Source organism: Nansenia antarctica (assembly GCF_963989245.1).
Source record: "Nansenia antarctica genome assembly, chromosome: 19".
NCBI lineage: Eukaryota > Metazoa > Chordata > Actinopteri > Argentiniformes > Microstomatidae > Nansenia > Nansenia antarctica.
In genome coordinates this window covers 21,597,913-21,619,265 of record NC_137692.1, presented here as the reverse complement: position 1 = coordinate 21,619,265, position 21,353 = coordinate 21,597,913, and the positions used below count along the sequence as shown (strand labels likewise).

The following is a 21,353-nucleotide window of genomic DNA, read 5'->3' as shown; positions in this document are numbered from 1 at the left end:
CTATGTTCCCTGGGTCCTATGTTCCCTGGGTCCTATGTTCCCCGGGTCCTATGTTCCTCGGGTCCTATGTTCCCTGGTCCTATGTTCCCTGGGTCCTATGTTCCCCGGTCCTATGTTCCCTGGGTCCTATGTTCCCTGGGTCCTATGTTCCCCGGGTCCTATGTTCCCCGGGTCCTATGTTCCCCGGGTCCTATGTTCCCCGGGTCCTATGTTCCCCGGGTCCTATGTTCCCCGGGTCCTATGTTCCCGGGGTCCTATGTTCCCGGGGTCCTATGTTCCCCGGGTCCTATGTTCCAGGGGTCCTATGTTCCCTGGGTCCTATGTTCCCCCGGGTTCTATGTTCCCCGGGTCCTATGTTCCCTGCGTCCTATGTTCCCCTGGGTCCTATGTTCCCTGGGTCCTATGTTCCCTGGGTCCTATGTTCCCTGGGTCCTATGTTCCCTGGGTCCTATGTTCCCTGGGTCCTATGTTCCCTGGGTCCTATGTTCCCTGGGTCCTATGTTCCCTGGTCCTATGTTCCCCTGGGTCCTATGTTCCCCTGGGTCCTATGTTCCCCTGGGTCCTATGTTCCCCGGGTCCTATGTTCCCCGGGTCCTATGTTCCCTGGGTCCTATGTTCCCTGGGTCCTATGTTCCCCTGGTCCTATGTTCCCCGGGTCCTATGTTCCCCGGGTCCTATGTTCCCCGGGTCCTATGTTCCCCGGGTCCTATGTTCCCCGGGTCCTATGTTCCCCGGGTCCTATGTTCCCCGGGTCCTATGTTCCCCCCTCAGATCGGGCAGGGCAGTCTCGCTCACCGGCAGCGTGTGGAGGTGTCCACGGTTGTTCTATATGGACGATCGGTGACATTATTCTCTCGTCCGACCTCGGAAGCTAAGCAGGGTTGGGCCGGGTTAGCACCTGGATGGGAGACCACCTGGGAATCCCCGGTGCCGTAAGCTTTTACCCAGTAGAGAGGCGCATCGGGCGGGGTGGGTGCGCTATTTCAGGCATAATAACTCTGCTTCCCCCGTGGTGCTTCGATGCGAACAACGCATAACTTCCCTGGGGGGCTAGAGTGGAGAACGGGGCACCTTAGTGACCGGGAGGGCAGTTTGGGGTATAATCAAATTAAAACGTCACTTCGAAAGTTACCGACTTAAAAAGCAGCGGGTAGGGAGGTGCTCTTTGAGGCCTAATAAGTAACTCTGCTTTCCCGGTGTTTACAGTCCAAATATAACATTCATTATTACCAGTGGAAAGGGGGGAAGGCTAAAACACTTTGAATGGGTTAGATAGGGACTTTTCCGTTCAAACTGAGGAATTTACGGAACGAGGCTTGAGAGGCACGGAGGGTCCCCCCCGAGAGGTGCGCCTGTTGTGTGCAGAGACACCTGCTACCTGGGGGAGGTGGGGGGGGTGTCGCTTTCTAGGATCACTTCCCGGGGGTGCTAATCGTCGAAAACGACACACCCCACCCAGTCACCGTATGAACATGGCCGAGATAACCAGCCTTGGAGCGATTGCAATGTGTCCGTCCGACCGGAAGGCCCTGCAATCGAGTCCCTCCTGGCAACCTGGTGTCGGTGGAGGGTGGGAAGTATCATCGAGAATACGTCTCACCCCAACCCACGGTCCTACCATCTAAGAGACTCAGGAAGTACAGGATCCTCAGGACCCGTACCAGCAGGCTACAGAACATCGTCTTTCACAGAGCTGTCACTCTGATAAACAATCGCTGAACTATTCCCCCCCCCCCCACACACACACACACACATGTACACATACTTGACTGTGACTCAGTATGACCCCCCCACCACCCTGGGATACAATGGCAATACTATGATGGTTGCACATCCCTGGTTAATGTGATCAATCTTTAACCTTTGCACTACTGATGTTTACAATACTATCTTTGCACATACTGTACATTGCACATTGTTGTACATGCCTCTTTGATATAGCTTCTTTTTTATGCCCTCTGCACACTACAACGAATTAATATCATGTTCATCTTTATTTGCACGTCTGGTTAGATGCTTAACTGCATTTCGTTGTGTAATACTAATCTGTAGTACTCTGCAATGACAATAAAGTTGAATCTAATCTAATCTAAAACACGTAATCTGCTGCTTAAAGTTCATGACACGCATGGGTGACATGCTGGCTAATGTGCAGTTATATCCCTAATGATGGATTCCTCTAAAGCGCTTCCTCCTCCCTCGCCAAGCAGTAAAACTAACGGGCGACTCCATTACTCATCTGTCAAGTACTGTCAGATGAGAGGGAGGGAGGAGGGGAGGAAGAGGGAGGGAGGGAGGGATAGGAAGAGAGGGAGGGAGGAGGGGAGGAAGAGGAAGATAGGAAGAGAGGAAGAGAGGGAGGGAGGAGGGGAGGAAGAGGAAGATAGGAAGAGAGGAAGATAGGAAGAGAGGGAGGGAGGGAGAGGGAGGGAAGAAGGGAGAGAGAGAGAGAGAGGGGGAGGGAAGAAGGGAGAGAGAGAGATACTTTTAGATTGTGCATAGGTCTCACCATAGCGCGGAGGGGGGGGGGGGGGGGGGGCGGGGGTGATTTATGCCTAAATTCTGACACTGTTGTTTGGGATGCAGGGATGCTGCAGAGCCAAAACTGGACAGTACATAATACTCCAATTCCAACCAGGACACAATGTACTTGGTTCAGACAGCCTGTCTCAATATTAAACTCTCCCTTCTGCTTCCTTCCTTCTATCTATCTCCCCCACCCTACCCTGTCTGTCTCTGTGTCTCGTCTCCTTGAACTGGTCACAACTTTGTTGTGTCAAAAATTGTGTTTTTACCTTGTTTTCTTCATAGTATCTTTTGCTACTGGATCACTCCTCGATATCCCTCCTCTGTAACACAGCGTGACGTTAGAATTATAAGGTTCTATCTCCATTTTTGTCCAAATTGAGTTTTTTACATAATCTGATCCATTAGGTGTTTATTAATGCCTGTGTGGTGTTATTTTTTAAAATGTTGACATTTTTGAGTTAGTAATTCATAAAATACTAAGGTTCCATCTCACAAAACATAATGGAATGTGAAAACTTTGACGCTCAATATCTCTGAACTACCCTAAACGGAGATAGAACCTTATCATTCTAAACGGAGATAGAACCTTATCATTCTAAACGGAGATAGAACCTTATCATTCTAAACGGAGATAGAACCTTATCATTCTAAACAGAGATAGAACCTTATCATTCTAAACGGAGATAGAACCTTATCATTCTAAACGGAGATAGAACCTTATCATTCTAAACGGAGATAGAACCTTATCATTCTAAACAGAGATAGAACCTTATCATTCTAAACGGAGATAGAACCTTATCATTCTAAACAGAGATAGAACCTTATCATTCTAAACGGAGATAGAACCTTATCATTCTAAACGGAGATAGAACCTTATCATTCTAAACGGAGATAGAACCTTATCATTCTAAACAGAGATAGAACCTTATCATTCTAAACAGAGATAGAACCTTATCATTCTAAACGGAGATAGAACCTTATCATTCTAAACGGAGATAGAACCTTATCATTCTAAACGGAGATAGAACCTTATCATTCTAAACGGAGATAGAACCTTATCATTCTAAACAGAGATAGAACCTTATCATTCTAAACGGAGATAGAACCTTATCATTCTAAACAGAGATAGAACCTTATCATTCTAAACGGAGATAGAACCTTATCATTCTAAACGGAGATAGAACCTTATCATTCTAAACGGAGATAGAACCTTATCATTCTAAACAGAGATAGAACCTTATCATTCTAAACAGAGATAGAACCTTATCATTCTAAACAGAGATAGAACCTTATCATTCTAAACAGAGATAGAACCTTATCATTCTAAACAGAGATAGAACCTTATCATTCTAAACAGAGATAGAACCTTATCATTCTAAACAGAGATAGAACCTTATCATTCTAAACAGAGATAGAACCTTATCATTCTAAACAGAGATAGAACCTTCTCATTCTAAACAGAGATAGAACCTTATCATTCTGAGCTCACGATATAAAGAATGTGACACATAAAGAATGTACAGAATGTGACACATGTCCCCCTTTCTCTCTCTCCTCTCTTCCAGGTTGAAGAAGCCTCCCATGGGTTACAGTGACACGGTGGCGTTCGCCATGGAGCACAGCTCATACAAGTGCTTTAGGAAGAGTGCTACATTTGGGAGGTGAGCTTTAGGAAGAGTGCTACATTTGGCAGGTGAGCTTTAGGAAGAGTGCTACATTTGGCAGGTGAGCTTTAGGAAGAGTGCTACATTTGGGAGGTGAGGGGCCTCGCCAACCCGTTGACACCTACGTGGAGCATTTTTCGGGACAGAAATTAAGATGTCCCAGAATAAACTTTACTTTCCAATGTGATTTTTCTCCATTGAAAATGCCTTTTTAGTTGGAGAGCACGATAGGCTCAATCTGTGTCCGGGAAACTGGCCAATTGCTGGTCAATCCCTTCAGAGCCATGTGGGGAAGTGAACTACCCGCAGGGGAAAAGAGTATCGGATTGGTTTGGCATTGGGCCAGTGTGTACTAAAAGTATCTCAACAGGAAGACTGCCTGTTCATGATTGGCACTAAGAAGTGTTAATGTTTGTGCTCCATGATAATGGTTTGCTACGGAGCCCCCCTGGGGTCACATGGTAGAATATATTTTTTTATGTGTGAATCCGTTCCCTCGGTTTACTAATTCGTTAGGGTTAGGGTTAGGCCCTACGAGCCAGAACGATCGCAAGGATTAGGGTTGGGGTTAGGGTTAGAATCCTTGCGATCGTTCTGTCTCGTAGTACCTAATCCTAACCCTAACCCTAACGAATTACTAAACCGAGGGAACGAATTACTAAATCGAGGGAACGGATTCACACATCAAATATTTTTTTCTACCATGTGACCCCAGGGGGGGCTCCGTAGATTGCATTTGTGAAGTGCCGTTATGAATTGACTCCCAACTCACAATCCAAAAGCATTCTCCATTGTTTGGAGACTAACTCACTTCATTCCCCACAGCGTTTTGAGATCCATAGCCCCTCTTGCCCAGAGTTCATTCTGATACTGTTGTGATGGATTTTAGAGAAGTATCCATATAAGTAGTTTGAGACTTTACTTGAGTATGAGAACAACACATATATATGCATATACCATATTCATTCTAGTTCAGTTCACAATCACACGCTCTTGTGAGGAAAAACAGTTCAGACAATTTTGGATTTTTTTTTGTGCAATTATTGCTACTCATAGAATTGAATATCATTCACTTATTCAAGAAACTGCCCAGGTGAGATAGAATTGGTTCAATGTGTTTCGTGAGCTTAGAATTATAAGGTTCTATCTCCGTTTAGGGCGGTTCAGAGATATTGAGCGTCAACGTTTTTACATTCCATTATGTTTTGTGAGATGGAACCTTTGTATTTTATGAATTACTAACTCAAAAATGTCAACATTTTAAAAATAACACCACACAGGCATTAATAAACACCTAATGGATCAGATTATGTAAAAAAACCCTCAGTTTTGACAAAAATTGAGATAGAACCTTATAATTCTAACGTCACGGTTTGTATATCTCTGTCCTAGGCACCTGGTTAACTTCTTCCTGGTGTTGACCCAGCTGGGTTTCTGCAGTGCATACTTTGTCTTCCTGGCAGAGAATATCAAACAGGTATGTTGTATGACTATAATGTTGTTACATGGCTGTGTCTCTCAATGTTCCTACCAGTCAAAACATGTGTGTTCTCAGTTGATGTTCCCATGAATCCAAAACAGAGAAGTGTGTTGTGTCCCCCCGATGTTTCTACCAATCAAAAGCAGAAAGATCTGTTGCAGTGATATACAATGATCCCTAGAGGGCGTCAGCGCTGTCCTGTCTCAGAGCTTTCAGCCTTAACTCTATCTAAGCCCTATCTTTCTCTTGCTATCATCCGTGACGTTAGAATTATACGGTTCTATCTCCATTTTTGTCAAAATTGTGTTTTTTACCTAATCTGATCCATTAGGTGTTTATTAATGCCTGTGTGGTGTTATTTTAAAAATGTTGACATTTTTGAGTTAGTAATTCATAAAATACAAAGGTTCCATCTCACAAAACATAATGGAATGTAAAAACTTTGACGCTCAATATCTCTGAACTACCCTAAACGGCGATAGAACCTTATAATTCTAAGCTCACACATTGTCATACAATTTCTTGCTCTGTATCAGATCTTCATCATCTTTTCCTTATCAAATAGCATCGATTGTCGCCTATTTCCATATATATGGACAAGACCTCATGCAGTGACTCTCAAATTCCAAAGCCAAACTTAAATGTTGCCACACTTGATTGGTATGACTTTGGAGAGAGTAATATTTCCTGGTACACTTCCTCCTCAATGGGAAATTTGAAGTTGGAAACAGAACTGAAACTCATTTAAAAACAAATCTCTCTCTCTCTTTCCCTCTCTCTTCTTTGTGAAAACGTTTAATGGATGTGTTTGATATTGACGTGCAACTTCACAGCCCATTTGTGTCACATTATTAGACTTATATAGAGTATTAACTGAACTCACATCTACCCCTTGTGCCCTTACAGTAGCCAATCAGAAAGCATTACATTCTGACTTACTGTATAAGCGTGTGTGTTAGTTTAGGCTCCGAACCAGTTTATTTTCGGTCGGAACATGCCGGCCGGTTCCAGACTTGGTTCGCAAACGTGAACCGGAACGGTTCCTTGGCGTGTGAAAGCCCTATGATAGGCCATGCTGTGGTCAACACAAACAAATTCTAAATGGATCACTGGGCTGTTTTGATACCCAATGTAGATACCCAATGTAGTGCTCAGGGAAATGGCAAATCGTGAGCTTAGAATGATAAGGTTCTATCTCCGTTTAGGGCAGTTCAGAGATATTGAGCGTCAAAGTTTTTACATTTGATTATGTTTTGTGAGATGGAACCTTTGTATTTTATGAATTACTAACAAAACAATGTCAACATTTTAAAAATAACACCACACAGGCATTAATAAACACCTAATGGATCAGATTATGTAAAAAACTCCATTCTGACAAAAATGGAGATATAACCTTATAATTCTAACGTCACAATATAGTTTATAAGCCCTGTACTACTCTGTACCCTGTACTACTCCCTAAACCTAACATATACCCTATCATATGACATCATCACTACCCTATCATATGACATCATCACTACCCGCCAACTTCCCAGCACACCACTTACCTTTCCAGCTTGTTCATTATTCATCCCCTGGCATTTCATTAAAGCAAACAAGCTTACACACGTAAAGATATCAATTTTGTACTACACACAGGCAAGCTTACATTACCATAGTAAATGCACACTCAAGGTTATGTCATTCAACATATGGTACAGCTCATACCTCATACCAATCGCGGTGTACAAGCATCATCACAGTGTGTATTTTATAGGGAGAGAAACACATGCTACTAAAAAGCTGATGGGTGATTTACGATCTTGAGCTAATGAAGATGGGTTAGGGGTAAGAAACTTGCTGAGTGAGATGGTAACGTAGCATGATTTTGAAGGAGTGAATGTGTTTAAATCACCCAGTGCCATTTCCATCTGTAGGGCTCTAGCCAGTGTGATTTTAATAAACGTATTCTACTTCCTGAGATGGCAGGATCATGTGTCGATGATCCTGCCTATCGCTACGCCCCCCTGATGTAGTGTTGAATATTAATTGGCAAAGTTTTCGGATCGTTATTTCTCTGAGAAGAGTTTTTTCATCGGGAGCCGCTTAGCACAAGCAAGAGGCCGGTCCACTTCCAGCTGCGTTAATGATAAGCTCCCAAAATTACTTTCGGAGGCGAGGAGAGACCACGCAGCAGCTTAATTGGCTATGCAGATATAGGATCTGTATGGAAGTTACTGTGGTAAGTAACCCACTCAATGTAGCCATTATATTCTCATGTGAAACAGGAACTTGACATTCAAGGACTATTATGTTGTCATCAGCTTAGAACCTTAGAACTTAACCCCCCCCCCCTCCTCTCCGTGTATGAAATAGCTCCATATTCAGGTGTAACATTCAAAATGAACTGTGTAGTGAGAAAGCCTTGGCCATTGAAATTCTGTGGGTCTTTTGTTATAAGTATTGAATTCTACTGCATATTGAGTGTTATATTAAAAACATTTCTAATCATGTTATAATGTATATATTATATACGTGGCCTTTTATAGTGCTCATAATGCTCCTTAACGAACCCTTATGACTAAAAGATCTTATTCAAGCCATTACCAAACATCAGACCACTACAATCATGATTCTGGAGGATCCCTCCTCATGTTTTGATACCGAGGCAGCATCTTCCTCAGCTATCAGGTGTAGTGCTGAGGCACAAATGTGTACATTTCAAGCCTGCAAACTGCGACACTTTAAATGAATGTGCAATAACACCATGTGCAATATGACAACCCTAGTCGTTTTATCTGTACAGTATAGTATAGTGGATAGTGTACATAGCCTTTATTTATGTAAACCAGCTCCTTTCCCTTCTTGTTTTTTTTGTGTGTTTTTTTTCTTTCCTAGCACCAGGGGAGCCACCCCTCCCAAATTTCGTTGTTTGGTACCTGTACTATAGCAATGACAATAAAGACCATTCATTCATTCATTCATTATCAGCCAACAACTTCATTTCTCCAGAACCTCCTGAGTTCCTAGAACCCATTTACCCTCCTCAGCTCCGTACCTCCTAGTGTCATGGTCCACCTTCGAGCACACCCACCAGGGACTCCCACCACACCCCCCCCCCTGACACCCCACTCAGTGCTAGCACCCACCCACCCCACCCTCTAGCCTACCCATCTCCCATCTCCATGTAGGGATTAAAGGGATGTCTTCTTAGTGGCGGAGGCAATCAATCTCCACACTGGAAGACACAGCGCTGGGCCGTTCCTGAAGGTCGACGGGGTGAAGGGGAGAGGTGAGCTTCACTCGTTACGAGATGACCATTAATCATTGCAGTGTGTGTGCGTGTGCGTGCGTGTGTGTGTGTGTGTGTCCTCTCTAGGTGGTGGAGGGATACAAAGGCAATGTCACACTGGGGGATGGGTCTGTCCTGTCCTTCGCCAATGCCTCGGTGGACACCCTAGTGCCAGCAGGTTCTGGGCCCATGGCCACCCCCCCATCGGTAGCCGTGGTGACGGCGGCAGAGCCCTGGGACCTGGACCTGCGCCTCTACATGCTCTTCTGCCTGCCCTTCCTCATCCTGCTGGTGTTCATGAAGGACCTGAAGAAGATGGCCGTCCTGTCCTTCGTGGCCAACATCTGCATGGCCGTCAGCGTGGTCATCATCTTCCAGTACATCATGACTGTAAGCCTCTGCGTCTCCATGTCTCCATGTCTCCATGTCTCACACTGTCATACTCTGACACATCGTAGCGTTTCCATAAGCAAGAGCTCAGCTTCCTCCTCATAAACATTTTTTTTTTTGTAATTCTCACATTTGCATTTGTCTCCTTTATCAACGTCATTTGCAAGAATAGGCTACAGAACCAATGTATTTTATTTTGTATACGATGTGCTCTTCACGTAGTTAAGGTGGCTGTGTGCCACTGGCGGACTCAGGGGGGGGGGGCAGGGGGGGCGACTGCCCCTCCTGGTGCCCCCACGGTTGAAAAACGTCTCGATTAAGTGCCCTTTTGAGTGGCGAAAAAAATGAGAGGACGTGTCCTATTGGTGCCCCTCCAATGGTCTAAACTTGACCATGTGCCCCCAAAGTTGAAAAACGTCGCACTAAAGTGCCCTTTTGAGTGGCAAAATTAGAGGATGTGCCCTATTGGCTGCCCTTCCAATGGTCTAAACTAGACCATGTGCACCGATGAGGTCCCATGTTGTGCAGTAGGTGCCCTTTTTTTCTTTTCGCCCCCCCCTGCCCTTCAAACAGCCTGAGTCCGCCACTGCTGTGTGCCTATAGTTTAACGGCAAGACAGACACAGAGGGAGTGCATTTGCTGTGGATAAATTGTTGACGTTTCTTGTAAAGTTAAGTTGTGGTTTAATGCTGCGTCTGAAGCATCTGAAGCGTAGGACCCTGAGACCCCCTTGAAGACAGCTTCCCCAAACGTACAGCTCACACTACGGTTATGTTGTTGTTACATAATTATTGGGGGTGGAATCCATTCCGTTTGAAACTTAATCTTTTTAGCATGTGAGTGGAGAATTTGAATTAGGCTATACTTTTTTCAAATGGTACTTTTAAATCATGGCTATGCATTTGAATTATTCCACTGAATTTAGGCTACTGAATGGGATTGACCTTAACTGCCCGTTTCACTCGCATGTGTGTTATCACATGACGTGAGTGATGACAGTTAGATTAGATTAGATATAGATTAGATTAGATATGTATTAGATAAAGATTAGATATGTGTTATGTGGAATGTGTCATGACAGTGTTGACTCATCGGCTGTCACTCAACCTGACATCAGTTTGCAAAATGTGACACGTTCTAATCCGATGTAATGATCAGACTTTTCTTTCGAAAAATGCGAATACATTTCCCTGTTGTTGAAAATCAACGACACATCGCCAGTCAACTAACACAGCTTGTTTTGTGAGCCTGCTAACAATGTAAAGTAGTGTTATAGTTAACTAGGTAGCAGAGGGGGATTACTCACTGAATCCATTGCATTGCAGTATGTTGGCTTGACTAGCGAGTTTGTGTTGTGATTCTCCACAGTGTTGAAACGTAGTTCAACCTTTTGATTGGTTGCCGATATGAGGACCAAAGCATTAGAACGTCTCACAAATGTCCTATGACATCTGTGAATATCGAAGATAGTTCAAGTGTTACACAATGAATCTGTGTATGAAGTATTAACCCCTTTCATTCACTGTGTTGGATTGCAACTGTGAACAATAAGACTCTTGTGATATGACTCTCTTGTGGTTCATGTGAAAGATTGCTGCCTTTGCAATTGCCAGTTTACAATAAAAGATTAGGACCATTGTGTGGCTCAGGCTGTTTTGCAATGAAATATTGAACATTTTAGAGTGGCACACTTAGTTTCTCAAGAGGTAGGAGCAAGCCCAACTTTTAATAGGTTGTATACTTGGACAGTTCCCAAAGCAAGAGTGCAATTATCATGTAGATCTGACTGACAGACAACATAATTGTTCTTGACATGTCATGCTGTCCTCTTTTGATTGATTTTTTCAGAGAGTGATTTTAGAAGCTTTCTTTCTATCAGGATTTCCACAGTCAACAATGTCGTTAGCTAAGCCCTCAGGTGTACCTGTGTGTATACAGTATAACTTAACCCTTGTGTGTGTGTGTGTGTGTGTGTGTGTGTGTGTAGTCAACTATGTCTTAGCTAAGCCCTCAGGTGTATCTGTGTGTATACAGTATAACTTAACCTGTGTGTGTGTGTGTGTGTGTGTGTGTGTGTGTGTGTGTGTGTGTGTGTGTGTGTGTGCAGTATAACACAGCTCTCAGGTGCACACCGCCCCTGTGTTAAGTTATGAGGTGGTGGGGTGGTGTTCCAGGTGTGTGTGTGTGTGTGTGTGTGTGTGTGTGTGTGCGTGTGTGTGCTCTGTGTTACGTTATGAGGTGGTGGGGTGGTGTTCCAGGTGTGTGTGTGTGTGTGTGTGTGTGTGTGTGTGCTCTGTGTTACGTTATGAGGTGGTGTTCCGGGTGCCCTTGTGAGCAGCGCTCATCAATCACACATCTGAATTATGTTTTAAAAAGATTAATTATGTCTCTGTCACTCAGCGACGGACACCACTCCCACAGGGGAACGCAAGGCTGCATCCCTAATCACTCATTAGGTCACCGTCAACCCCAGATTAACCTCTCCTATTTCTATCTCTATTTCATCCTTGTCTTGTCTTTCTATCGCTTTCAGTCTCGTGTTTCTCGTGTCTTTTTTCCTATTCCTTCCTTCCTTCCCTCTCGTAGCCTTTTGCCCCTCTATCCCCTTCTATGTGTCCCTCTACTCCTTCACCAGCATTTACATTTACATTTACATGTTTGGCATTTAGCAGACGCCTTATTCCAAAGCGACTTACAATCAATACATTTGAATACTAAGCAAGTGAGTCATCAATCCACCAGTCGTAGCAGGAAGAGTAATCCAGCTCAGGCCCGGGGCCACTGATAGAAGGAAAAACCTTCTCATATCACCTTCTTCTAAACCTAGTTTTTTTTTTACACTGGAGAAACAGAGAAACAGTACAAGGGGGGCAATAGAAGTTTTTAGGGACACAGTAGAGGGGAAAAGCGGGTGTCTTTAGGAGACGCAGTGCTGAGGGGCAGAAGATGTCTCAGGAGGAGCAGTTAAGGTGTAACCTGCATCCTTCTATGTGTCCCTCTACTCTACCAACATCCTTCTATGTCCCTCTACTCCTTCACTAGCATCCTTCCCATTGGCCGCTCCACTTCTTCCTCTCTGTTTCCCTCCTTCCTTCATCTCCTCTCTCTCTGTCCCCTTGTAACAACTGATAATGCCTAATAACACCAGTTAATTTCGTCCCTTTTCATAATGTAATAACTTTTGCATTTATAATGTAATTTAAACCGGATAATGTCATAACTTGCTGGATAATGTAATACATTTGTTGGATGAATAATGTAGTAACTTACCAAAATCATTGCCTTTATGTTTTTTGTTTCATTTATTTTATGTGTCACATGCTGGTGTGAGGGGGCCCACAAAATGTTTTGCTTCAGACCCACATACATACAATATTACAGTACAAACATACAATATTTGTAAGTAAGAATTCCAATGTTCATGCCACGTTAATAGTGCCTAGTTTGCAAGCCCTTAAAACAGTAGCCTACACCAGTCTTATCCAGACCACAACCCTGGTTTTAGAGAGCTTCTTAGTACAAGCTTAAAATCAAATCAAATGTTATTTGCATAGCGCATTTCTTACAAGATGCAACTCAATGCGCTTAGTTGTTGCTCCACACTGCAGCAATGTTTTACCCATATACTGTACACATTATATACATGTATAATACATATATATTACCCATATTTCATATTAGTGTGTTCCCTGCACAATAGTCCTCCTATTCTAGGAAAACTAAAGAAAAACTTCAAAACTTGACATTTAGGGGGGGAAAAAAGGAAAAGCGTTACTTTTCAGATAATGTGATAACGTTATTACATGGAGGATGCAGACATGATGAAGTATATTGAGATAGAGTTGAAGAAGAAGACAGGTTTAATAAGTCAGACATGATATACTATAATGACATACTGTAGTCTGCAAGTTATAACTTTATCTGGTTTAGAATGAAAAGTTATGACATTATCCAGTGTTGTAACATCATTATTTGTTACGCCCCTCTTTTTATGTCTTTGTATCAGGGGAAATCTTCTCCCATCTTCTCAGCAGTGTCTCTTGAGTCTTTTCCATTGGTCAGAAAGCTGATACCCTGGTCTGTTGGCCCATATGGGACTATCTGTCTGTAAATGCCTGGCCACCAAAACATCCCGTTTCAAAAACAGTTTTTCCCCCTCTGCTATAAGGACTCTCAACACCTGACTCACTGCACTAACCCTGCCAGACGTACTGCACTCTAATATAAGTTGTAAATATTGATGTTGATGTTCTTGTCTTGTGGTTATGTGTGTACATGTCCATGTGATAGTTATGTGCAATGTGTGTATGTTTTTGACACTGCTGTATTGAGCTGTTCCACCTGTACCGAAAACAAATTCCACCGACCTAGGTCGTGTGGTGGTCATTAAACGATTCATTCATTCATTCAAATCACACATGATCCTCCCTCTTTTCCTAAATGTCTTCTGCCTCTCCTTTGTCACCCCTATTTGGCAGGATTTTGGGGACCTCCACAGACTCCCTCTTACCTCCCCCCTGGGCAAGTTCCCTTTCTTTTTCGGAACAGCCATCTTCGCCTTCGAAGGCATTGGAGTGGTAAGTACCCTTAGTGGAGACTCTGGAGTGGAGTGCGTCTGTGTGTGCATCTGTGTGTGCTTCTGTGTGTGTGTATTTGTTTGTCGAACTGCTTCTGTCTGTCTGTCCGTTCATCCGTCTCTCTGTCTGTCTGTCTGTCTGCGTGCGAGTATGCATGCCTGCCCGTCCTGAGGCCCGATGATGTATGAGCCTGTACCAGGGAGGATTGACTGAGTAGCAACGAGAGCGCTCATTCATCACCGACTTGCCCATTTATCAGGGACAGACGACGTGGCAGAGAAAGAGGTGGTTGATACCACGGCAACCTGATAGACAGATCCAGACACGATACCTGGGCATTCTGGATCAAAACATCGTCTCTCTCTCTCCTCCTTACCACTGACAGAAAAAAAAATGAAGAAGAGATAGGGGTGACACTGCTCAAACCAGGGATAGATATCGTGTGGAAGAGAATGAGAGGAGGGAGAAAGAATTCAAGTAGTTCGGTTTTTTAGCTATCCCATTCCCCTCTCTCTTAAGAGTACCTCACTAGTTTTCTCTCTCTCTCTCTCCCCCTCCCTCTCTCCTCTCTCTCTCTCTCTCTCTCTCCCTCTCTCCCCCTCTCTCTCTCCTCCCTCTCTCCCTCCCTCCCTCCCTCTCTCTCCCTCCCTCCCTCTCTCTCTCCCTCTCTCTCTCTCCCTCTCTCCCTCCCTCTCTCTCTCCCTCTCTCTCTCTCCCTCCCTCCCTCCCTCTCTCCCTCCCTCTCTCTCTCTCCCCCCCCCCTCTCTCTCCCTCTCTCTCCCTCTCTCTCTCTCTCCCTCTCTCTCTCCCTCTCTCCCTCTCTCTCTCTCTCTCCCTCCCTCCCTCCCTCTCTCCCTCCCTCTCTCCCTCCCTCTCTCTCTCTCTCTCTCTCTCTCTCTCTCTCTCCCTCTCTCTCTCTCTCTCTCTCTCTCTCTCTCTCTCTCTCTCTCTCTCTCTCTCCCTTGTGGAGTGATCCACGACAATACGGGTTCCCTTAGTCACACCGTGACAGGATCATTATCTGCCGGGGGATACACAGGGGGGAGCCACAGCAAAGTGTCACCGGGCCTATTGGGAATAACTGATTTACCCGAGCTGATGCCGGTAAAAGCTACTCACTCCCTCTACTGTTAGGCTGGGGCTTCTCAACCTTCGCTGAAGGAGCAGTCCCATCCCGTGGTGTAGTCTAGTTTTTTTCTAGTGGGTATACTGTGATTTTCCCCTCCCAGCCTCATATAGTTCATTTCGGAACGCCATCAAAATGTAATCTGTCTAACGTTATCTAACATTACGGGCCGGTTTCACAGACAAGGCTTATCCTAGACTAAAAAACATCTTCAATGGAGATTTTACATTGAAAGTGTGATTTAGTCCAGGACTAGGCTTAAGCCTTGTCTCTGAAACCAGCCCTGAAAGTGTGATTTAGTCCAGGACTAGGCTTAAGCCTTGTCTCTGAAACCGGCCCTACATGTTATAAGGCTGATCTGTGCATGATAGTGCTGCATTTTGACATATTTCATGTCGCATTTCCCCCCCCGTTGATGGTGTATGACGCTATAGTCAGTCACAAATGGTCCAAAAGTCAAGTGCTTCATAACACAGACGGGGTGAATTTTATGAATGAAAGTGTGAAAGTTCTGTCACAAACCGCTGATACGTATCCTCACACATTTTTAAGTGGGTATATGGAAATCCTTGGCCTTTCCTAGTGGGTATACGGCGTAGTCCTGCGCATCACGTAGACTACACCCCTGGTCCTATCCCTTAGCTGCTGCCCTGCATTATATACCTAGAGTCCAATAGTGTCTCCTAATGACTTTGAACAGGATCCTCTCTCTCATTATCGATTTTTAATCCGTTCGGACATGTAATTATGCTTGGTTGATATTTATTGATTGCTAACTAATGAATTAGGTGAGGCACCTCAAGTGCTATCAAGTGCTCTTGTAGAACATACTGGTAGTTCTGGCCACTATGCCATTCATAGGAAAACATAAATGAATGAAGGACAAAAGTGAAAATGCCGCTTTTATTTTCTCATGGGGAAACCTGTGATTTCTGCCTGCACCCTTGACATGTCTGCTTAAGTTAATTAACACTTGTTGTATGTCTACAACCAGTAGTCTTGTTCGAGTAAGGTCTTTTTTAATTATAGCTTTTCACTGTGAGTAAAACCACAAGCTGGGTTATTATCCCTGTGCCTCTCTCTCTGCTCTCTCCACCTGTCTCTGTAGCACTACCTGATGAAGCAGAAAACTTGTTTATACCTGAAGATGCATTCAGACCTAATACGAATTACAAGGGTGGGTGAGCTAAAGTTGCCTTGAGGCCAATGCACACGGCGTGCGATTTTGTCGCACCGCCGAATTCGATTCCATTGTTTTGAATGAGACAATGCACGCGGCGTGCGATGCGATATTGTCCCACGACAACATCCGATTCTCAATTCACACCGCCGAAGTCAACAACACGGCCCATCTCATATGGGATTACAAGACACCTATATTACATAATAATAACAATCGAGCATGTAGGCACAATATGCCCAGTTGTATCTTGTAGAAATTGCGGAAGCAAGGCAAGCAATATTGGTAGAGCCTATAGTAATCAGCCTGCCTGGTCCGACTTCGGTGGTGTGAATTGAGAATCGAATGTTGTCGTGCGACAGAATCGCACGCCGTGTGCATTGGCCTTTAGGCTGCAGGGCAATAGAGGGTTGTAAACGCAGAGTTCTAGAAGACTCTAGAGCGTTCTAGAAGACTATTCACCTGTGAACAATCCAAATCCCTTTAATCCAAACCTTGTCTGACCACCTTTTACCCTTTCAACGATATATAAGAAGCTTATTTACACTCTTTATATGAATATAAATGTGTATTCATATAAAGAGTGTAAACCAGCTTCTCAGGTCATCAGATAAGCGGAAAGGTTACGAGCCTCACCTTCGGACGGCTCACCTTTTGATTGGGGAGTTTATCGTATAGCAAGTGTTCTCTCTTACTCTCTCTCTTCATCCAGAGGGCAGCTGGCAGGCTTTTGAGCCTCAGGCAAAAATCGTTCATGCTGAATTTGTTCAAGTTTCCTCCTCTGGGCTCTGGGGAGAGTTGAGAGAGATGTGGCAAGGATCCAAAAGGTGGTGCCCTCCGCTGAATAACTTTTTTTTCTGAAGAGCACTATTTGTGATTGAGAGAAAACATCTCTCTTTTCCTTTTGGCAGGTTATTTGTATACCGTATATATTGGCTCCTTTCCTTTTGTACTGTGAATGAAGGTAGAAAAACTGTCGAGATTTCCATGGCTTTCATCTCTCTCTACTTTCTCAAGCTTTGCTTTGCACTTGAAAGGGACTTTGCTCTTTGTGTGATCACTGTACAGGGAGATCAACTCCATGTTTTATGTAGTCAGTTGCCTGAGCTTTTTTTTCTACTGTGCTTGTCATAGTTTGACTTTTTGACTTGGGGCTGCAATAACTAAGTGAATTATTATTATTATTATTTTTTTTTTTTTTTTTAAAGCATTGCTATGCTATAATAAGACATCTTGATTCACAAAACAGCCAGTAAAGAATAATCTAGTGTGCCACACAGCCATACAAAAATCATGGGGTGTAGGCCATAGCAGACCCATACCCGCTTCATCACACAGCCTTCAGTACCGGTAATGCAGGAGACAGCGGACATTTAATTACAGTACCTTGTGTACAATCAGATGCACTTTCCCCCGACATGTGTACATGTCCACAATCCTCTCTGGGTACAGGTTTGTGGACAGATCCCCCTCTATATACAACAAAACCAGATCAGAGAATCGTTCATTTCTTGTTCGGAGGCAATTTCGGAACCTTCACATCAACAAAAATCTGCCCTCCAATGTGTCCGACCCCACTGGCAGTGTTAGAGCTAGTTGGTCAAGTTACTAAAGGTTGTGATGCATACATACACCTTCTGGTCCTGAAGCAAAATCTGAAGCATTGGGAATGTAGTCGTACCGGAGCAATTCGTGATGTTAGAATTATAAGGTTCTAGGTGTTTATTAATGCCTGTGTGGTGTTATTTTTTAAATGTAGAATTGTTTTTGTTAGTAATTCATAAAATACAAAGGTTCCATCTCACAAAACATAATGGAATGTAAAAACTTTGACGCTCAATATCTCTGAAGTACCCTAAACGGAGATAGAACCTTATAATTCTAAGCTCACAAATTATTCATCAAGTCCATCTCTGTGCAAACAAGCTGTGGGTGAATTCTCAGTGGCCCTGCATATTTATGTAATAATGAGTCAATGCCACTTTCCTCACACTTCAGGACGGCATCACAAGCCCTTGCAATTTTCATAATTCCTCCTCAAAATCTTCTGTCCAACTCAGAAAGTAGGGGCGGGCGGCTATAGCGCAGGAGGTAGAGCTGGCGTCTGATGATCGCACGGTCAGCAGATCGGTGGTTCAAACCCCTGCTGGCCACATGTTGAGGTGGTGTGATTGGGCAAGACACTGAACACCATTGCTCCCAATGAGCGGGCTGGCGCCTTGCCATGGTAGCTTGCGTGTGTGTTGTGTGTGAATGGGACTACAGGACTGTGCAGCGGACACTGATCGATTTGTTTATGACTGCAAACTGGGTGGGATGGTGGCTTTTGAGGTGGAGTTTTAAATCGGTTGTGTTAGCATTTTAGCATGTTCAGTGTTTCCCCTAGGTTTGCTGCCTTGGGGGGGTGGCATGGACCCCCCCCCCCCCCCAGGGGGTAAGACCCTGCCTCATACCAGCGTCATGTCCAGGGGTGTACTTGTACAGTGTTTCCTCCAGGAATTTTTACAATGGTGGTGGGTAGTGCTGACCGCGTGCACGCGCATGAAACGCGCACGCGCGCTCAAAACAACGACGTAATTTCAGCCAAAACTCGAGGATGGCCCAAAAAAATAAAATGTTTTCCTGTACTTCTCCCGTGTGTCTCTTATTGTCTGTGTCTGCATGTTTTTCCAGCATGTAATTCCGTTGTCAATAAAAACAAAAACACTGATCTGACGGTTTTTTTCACAACGTTATTACTTGTCACTTTAAGCCCAGGAGGGAGTTAGCGATTAGCGATGTTTAGCTTAGCTTAGTTTAACAGAAGTATCTTCACTTTTAACATGACTTCCCGTGGTCGTAGAGGGCTGGTCGACGGCTTAAAATGACCGTGATGACCTAAGGACCTTATCCAGCTATAGTCTTGTGTTTCTACCCCGGGCATAGCCGGTGTTATTCACGGACAAACACTCCTGTTAGAGTGGTTCTAGTACACTGGACATAGGTAACACATAGAGAGGCTTCTCCTCTCTCTCTCCATCCTACACTACACTACACTACGCATCCTATACTACACTACACTACGCTAGCTCGCGGTGTTCGGGTGACAGCCAGGGCGCGTTCGTAAATACGCTCTGGAAATCTGATCAGCACTCACGGAATGCCTCTTGTCCAATCAAATGACTTGGTCCCTTTATGACGTTGAACCCAGTGTGCACTCCGGGGCTCTCAGAGCGAATTTACGAACGCAGCCTCAAGTTCAATACTCGCGACACACACGGACTGGTCCAGTTTCAGCGCTTGTGGGTGTGTCTAGCGCTGTGAAGGTCTGAAAAGCGGCCTAAATCTTTTTTTTTTTTTTGGGTTGAGAAATCTGAATGGTGGCGGAGGAAATTCCATCGTGGCGGACCGCCACGATGAAATGCATGTAGAGGAAACACTGCTTGTACATTAAGCCGCCTCACGCTACGGAAACAGGAGATAGGCTCCTGCCCTATGGGCCATTAGGCTCCAGAACCATCGGTTCTCAAGGCTACTTACTTATGTGGTCTTGACTCCCTATCCACTTTCTCACCTGGTTCTTGCTCTCTCTCTCTCTCTGGTGTGCCGAGCTGACACCATCCTGCTCTCTCCTTCTCTCCCTCTCTATCCTCCTCTCTCCCTTTTGCTGTCAACCAAAAGACAAACATAACAACCAGAGTATTTATAATCTAATAAGAGGCATAAATTGATCCATATCAATTTATAACATAATTATAATTGAATATTGGATTGCTGTGGGCAATCCAGTCAGATAATGTCATTTTGACTTGACTCTCTCACCTGGAAAAAAATCGTATGTCCAACTATAAAAAACTGACATTTCCAATGCTTCAATCAACTGTCCATGTACTGTAATGCCATTATGGTATTACCATGGAGACCAACTCTAGCAGAATAAGAAAGATAGTATATCTACTTTAAGTAAAATAATAAAGTGCCTCCAGTTAGCTCTTTAGCTGGCAAGTGTGCAAGGAGACTAGCTCATCTCATCACCTCTGAGCTAGCTAGCTTGCTAGTTCTTTCACTTTCTAGTCACGATAATAAGGACCAATTTTAACCAACTTTCTCTGTCAGAACACTCAGCAATTATATTTGCTAACGTTTCAACTTGCTTACTTTCAATCTGCAGACATCACAGCCGGCAAAAACTCTCGCGTCTCGCGCGCACACTTGCGCAAAATCTTGTATTATTCTCCAGCGCTGGCACAGCGCGAAGTGTGGAGGTAGGTCTGGCTATGCGAGACTACGGCGGACTAACGTTACCAACGAGCCTATGGGCTTGCCACTCGCCAGATTCGGGTTGGGTGCGTTTAAAAAACGCGGATATTTTAGCCTGCTTGTCAGATGTTTGGTGTCTCCGTCAGTAATAATTCCTCTTTCTTGGGGGGGGCGGGGGGTTCCGTTGGGAGGGCGGCCCGCCCCCCCAAGGCAATGGTAGGGGAAACACTGATGTTAGCATTTTTGACAGCGACTGTTTTCTTACAGATCCGGCAAACCGGCTCTTCCGAATTTGCAGGTTCTCCCGTCTGGTTTGGCTTGAATCCAAAATGATCCTGTTGTGGATATAATTGATTCTTAATAGATTTAGTAGAACTTACAAAGCACAAAGAGCTTAGATCAATTGTCTCCAAAGAGGCCTTTTATTAAGCCAAGTTACATGAGCGCAGAGAGAAATGAGCAGACCAATAAGCAAGAAGCAATGGCCCAAAGCAAGAAACAGCCCCCAACGATGGGTGCGACTCATATTTATAGAACTGTCCTTGGTCATGAGGTCACCATTCTTGGGAACCAATCATATAATACAAATCTGTGATTACACAAGTTATGGGCCCTGTCCATAGTCAGAATTATTCACTGCGCCACAGATCTTGGGGCCTGCCCTTCAAACAGCCTGAGTCCGCCACTGATAGACGCTTTTGTGTATATATTCTGCAAATAGGAAGCTGCTCTGTTTTGGATAATATAGCTTTGTCTGCAATCGCTGAGAGGAATCCTTTATCATGTACGCTCTATGATCCATTGTTCTCCGTTAGCGAATAGGCAGGGCATCACCCACTCCTGGTGATTTAGGTTTGAAGAAATGTCAAATATCCATTCCGACAGATAATT

The 21,353-nt window shown here is 44.3% G+C and overlaps 1 protein-coding gene across 1 annotated transcript in view; it reads left to right on the top strand.

Annotated features, from left to right (window-relative positions):
* slc36a4 (solute carrier family 36 member 4) overlaps positions 1-21,353 on the top strand; it is a gene marked incomplete at its 3' end in the record, with an annotated part of 168,469 nt that overhangs the window by 53,836 nt on the left and 93,280 nt on the right. The window contains exon 8 of the mRNA XM_080549041.1: positions 13,819-13,917. Coding sequence (XP_080405167.1) covers positions 13,819-13,917 — 99 coding nt within the window. The remainder of the gene's footprint in view (positions 1-13,818; positions 13,918-21,353) is intronic.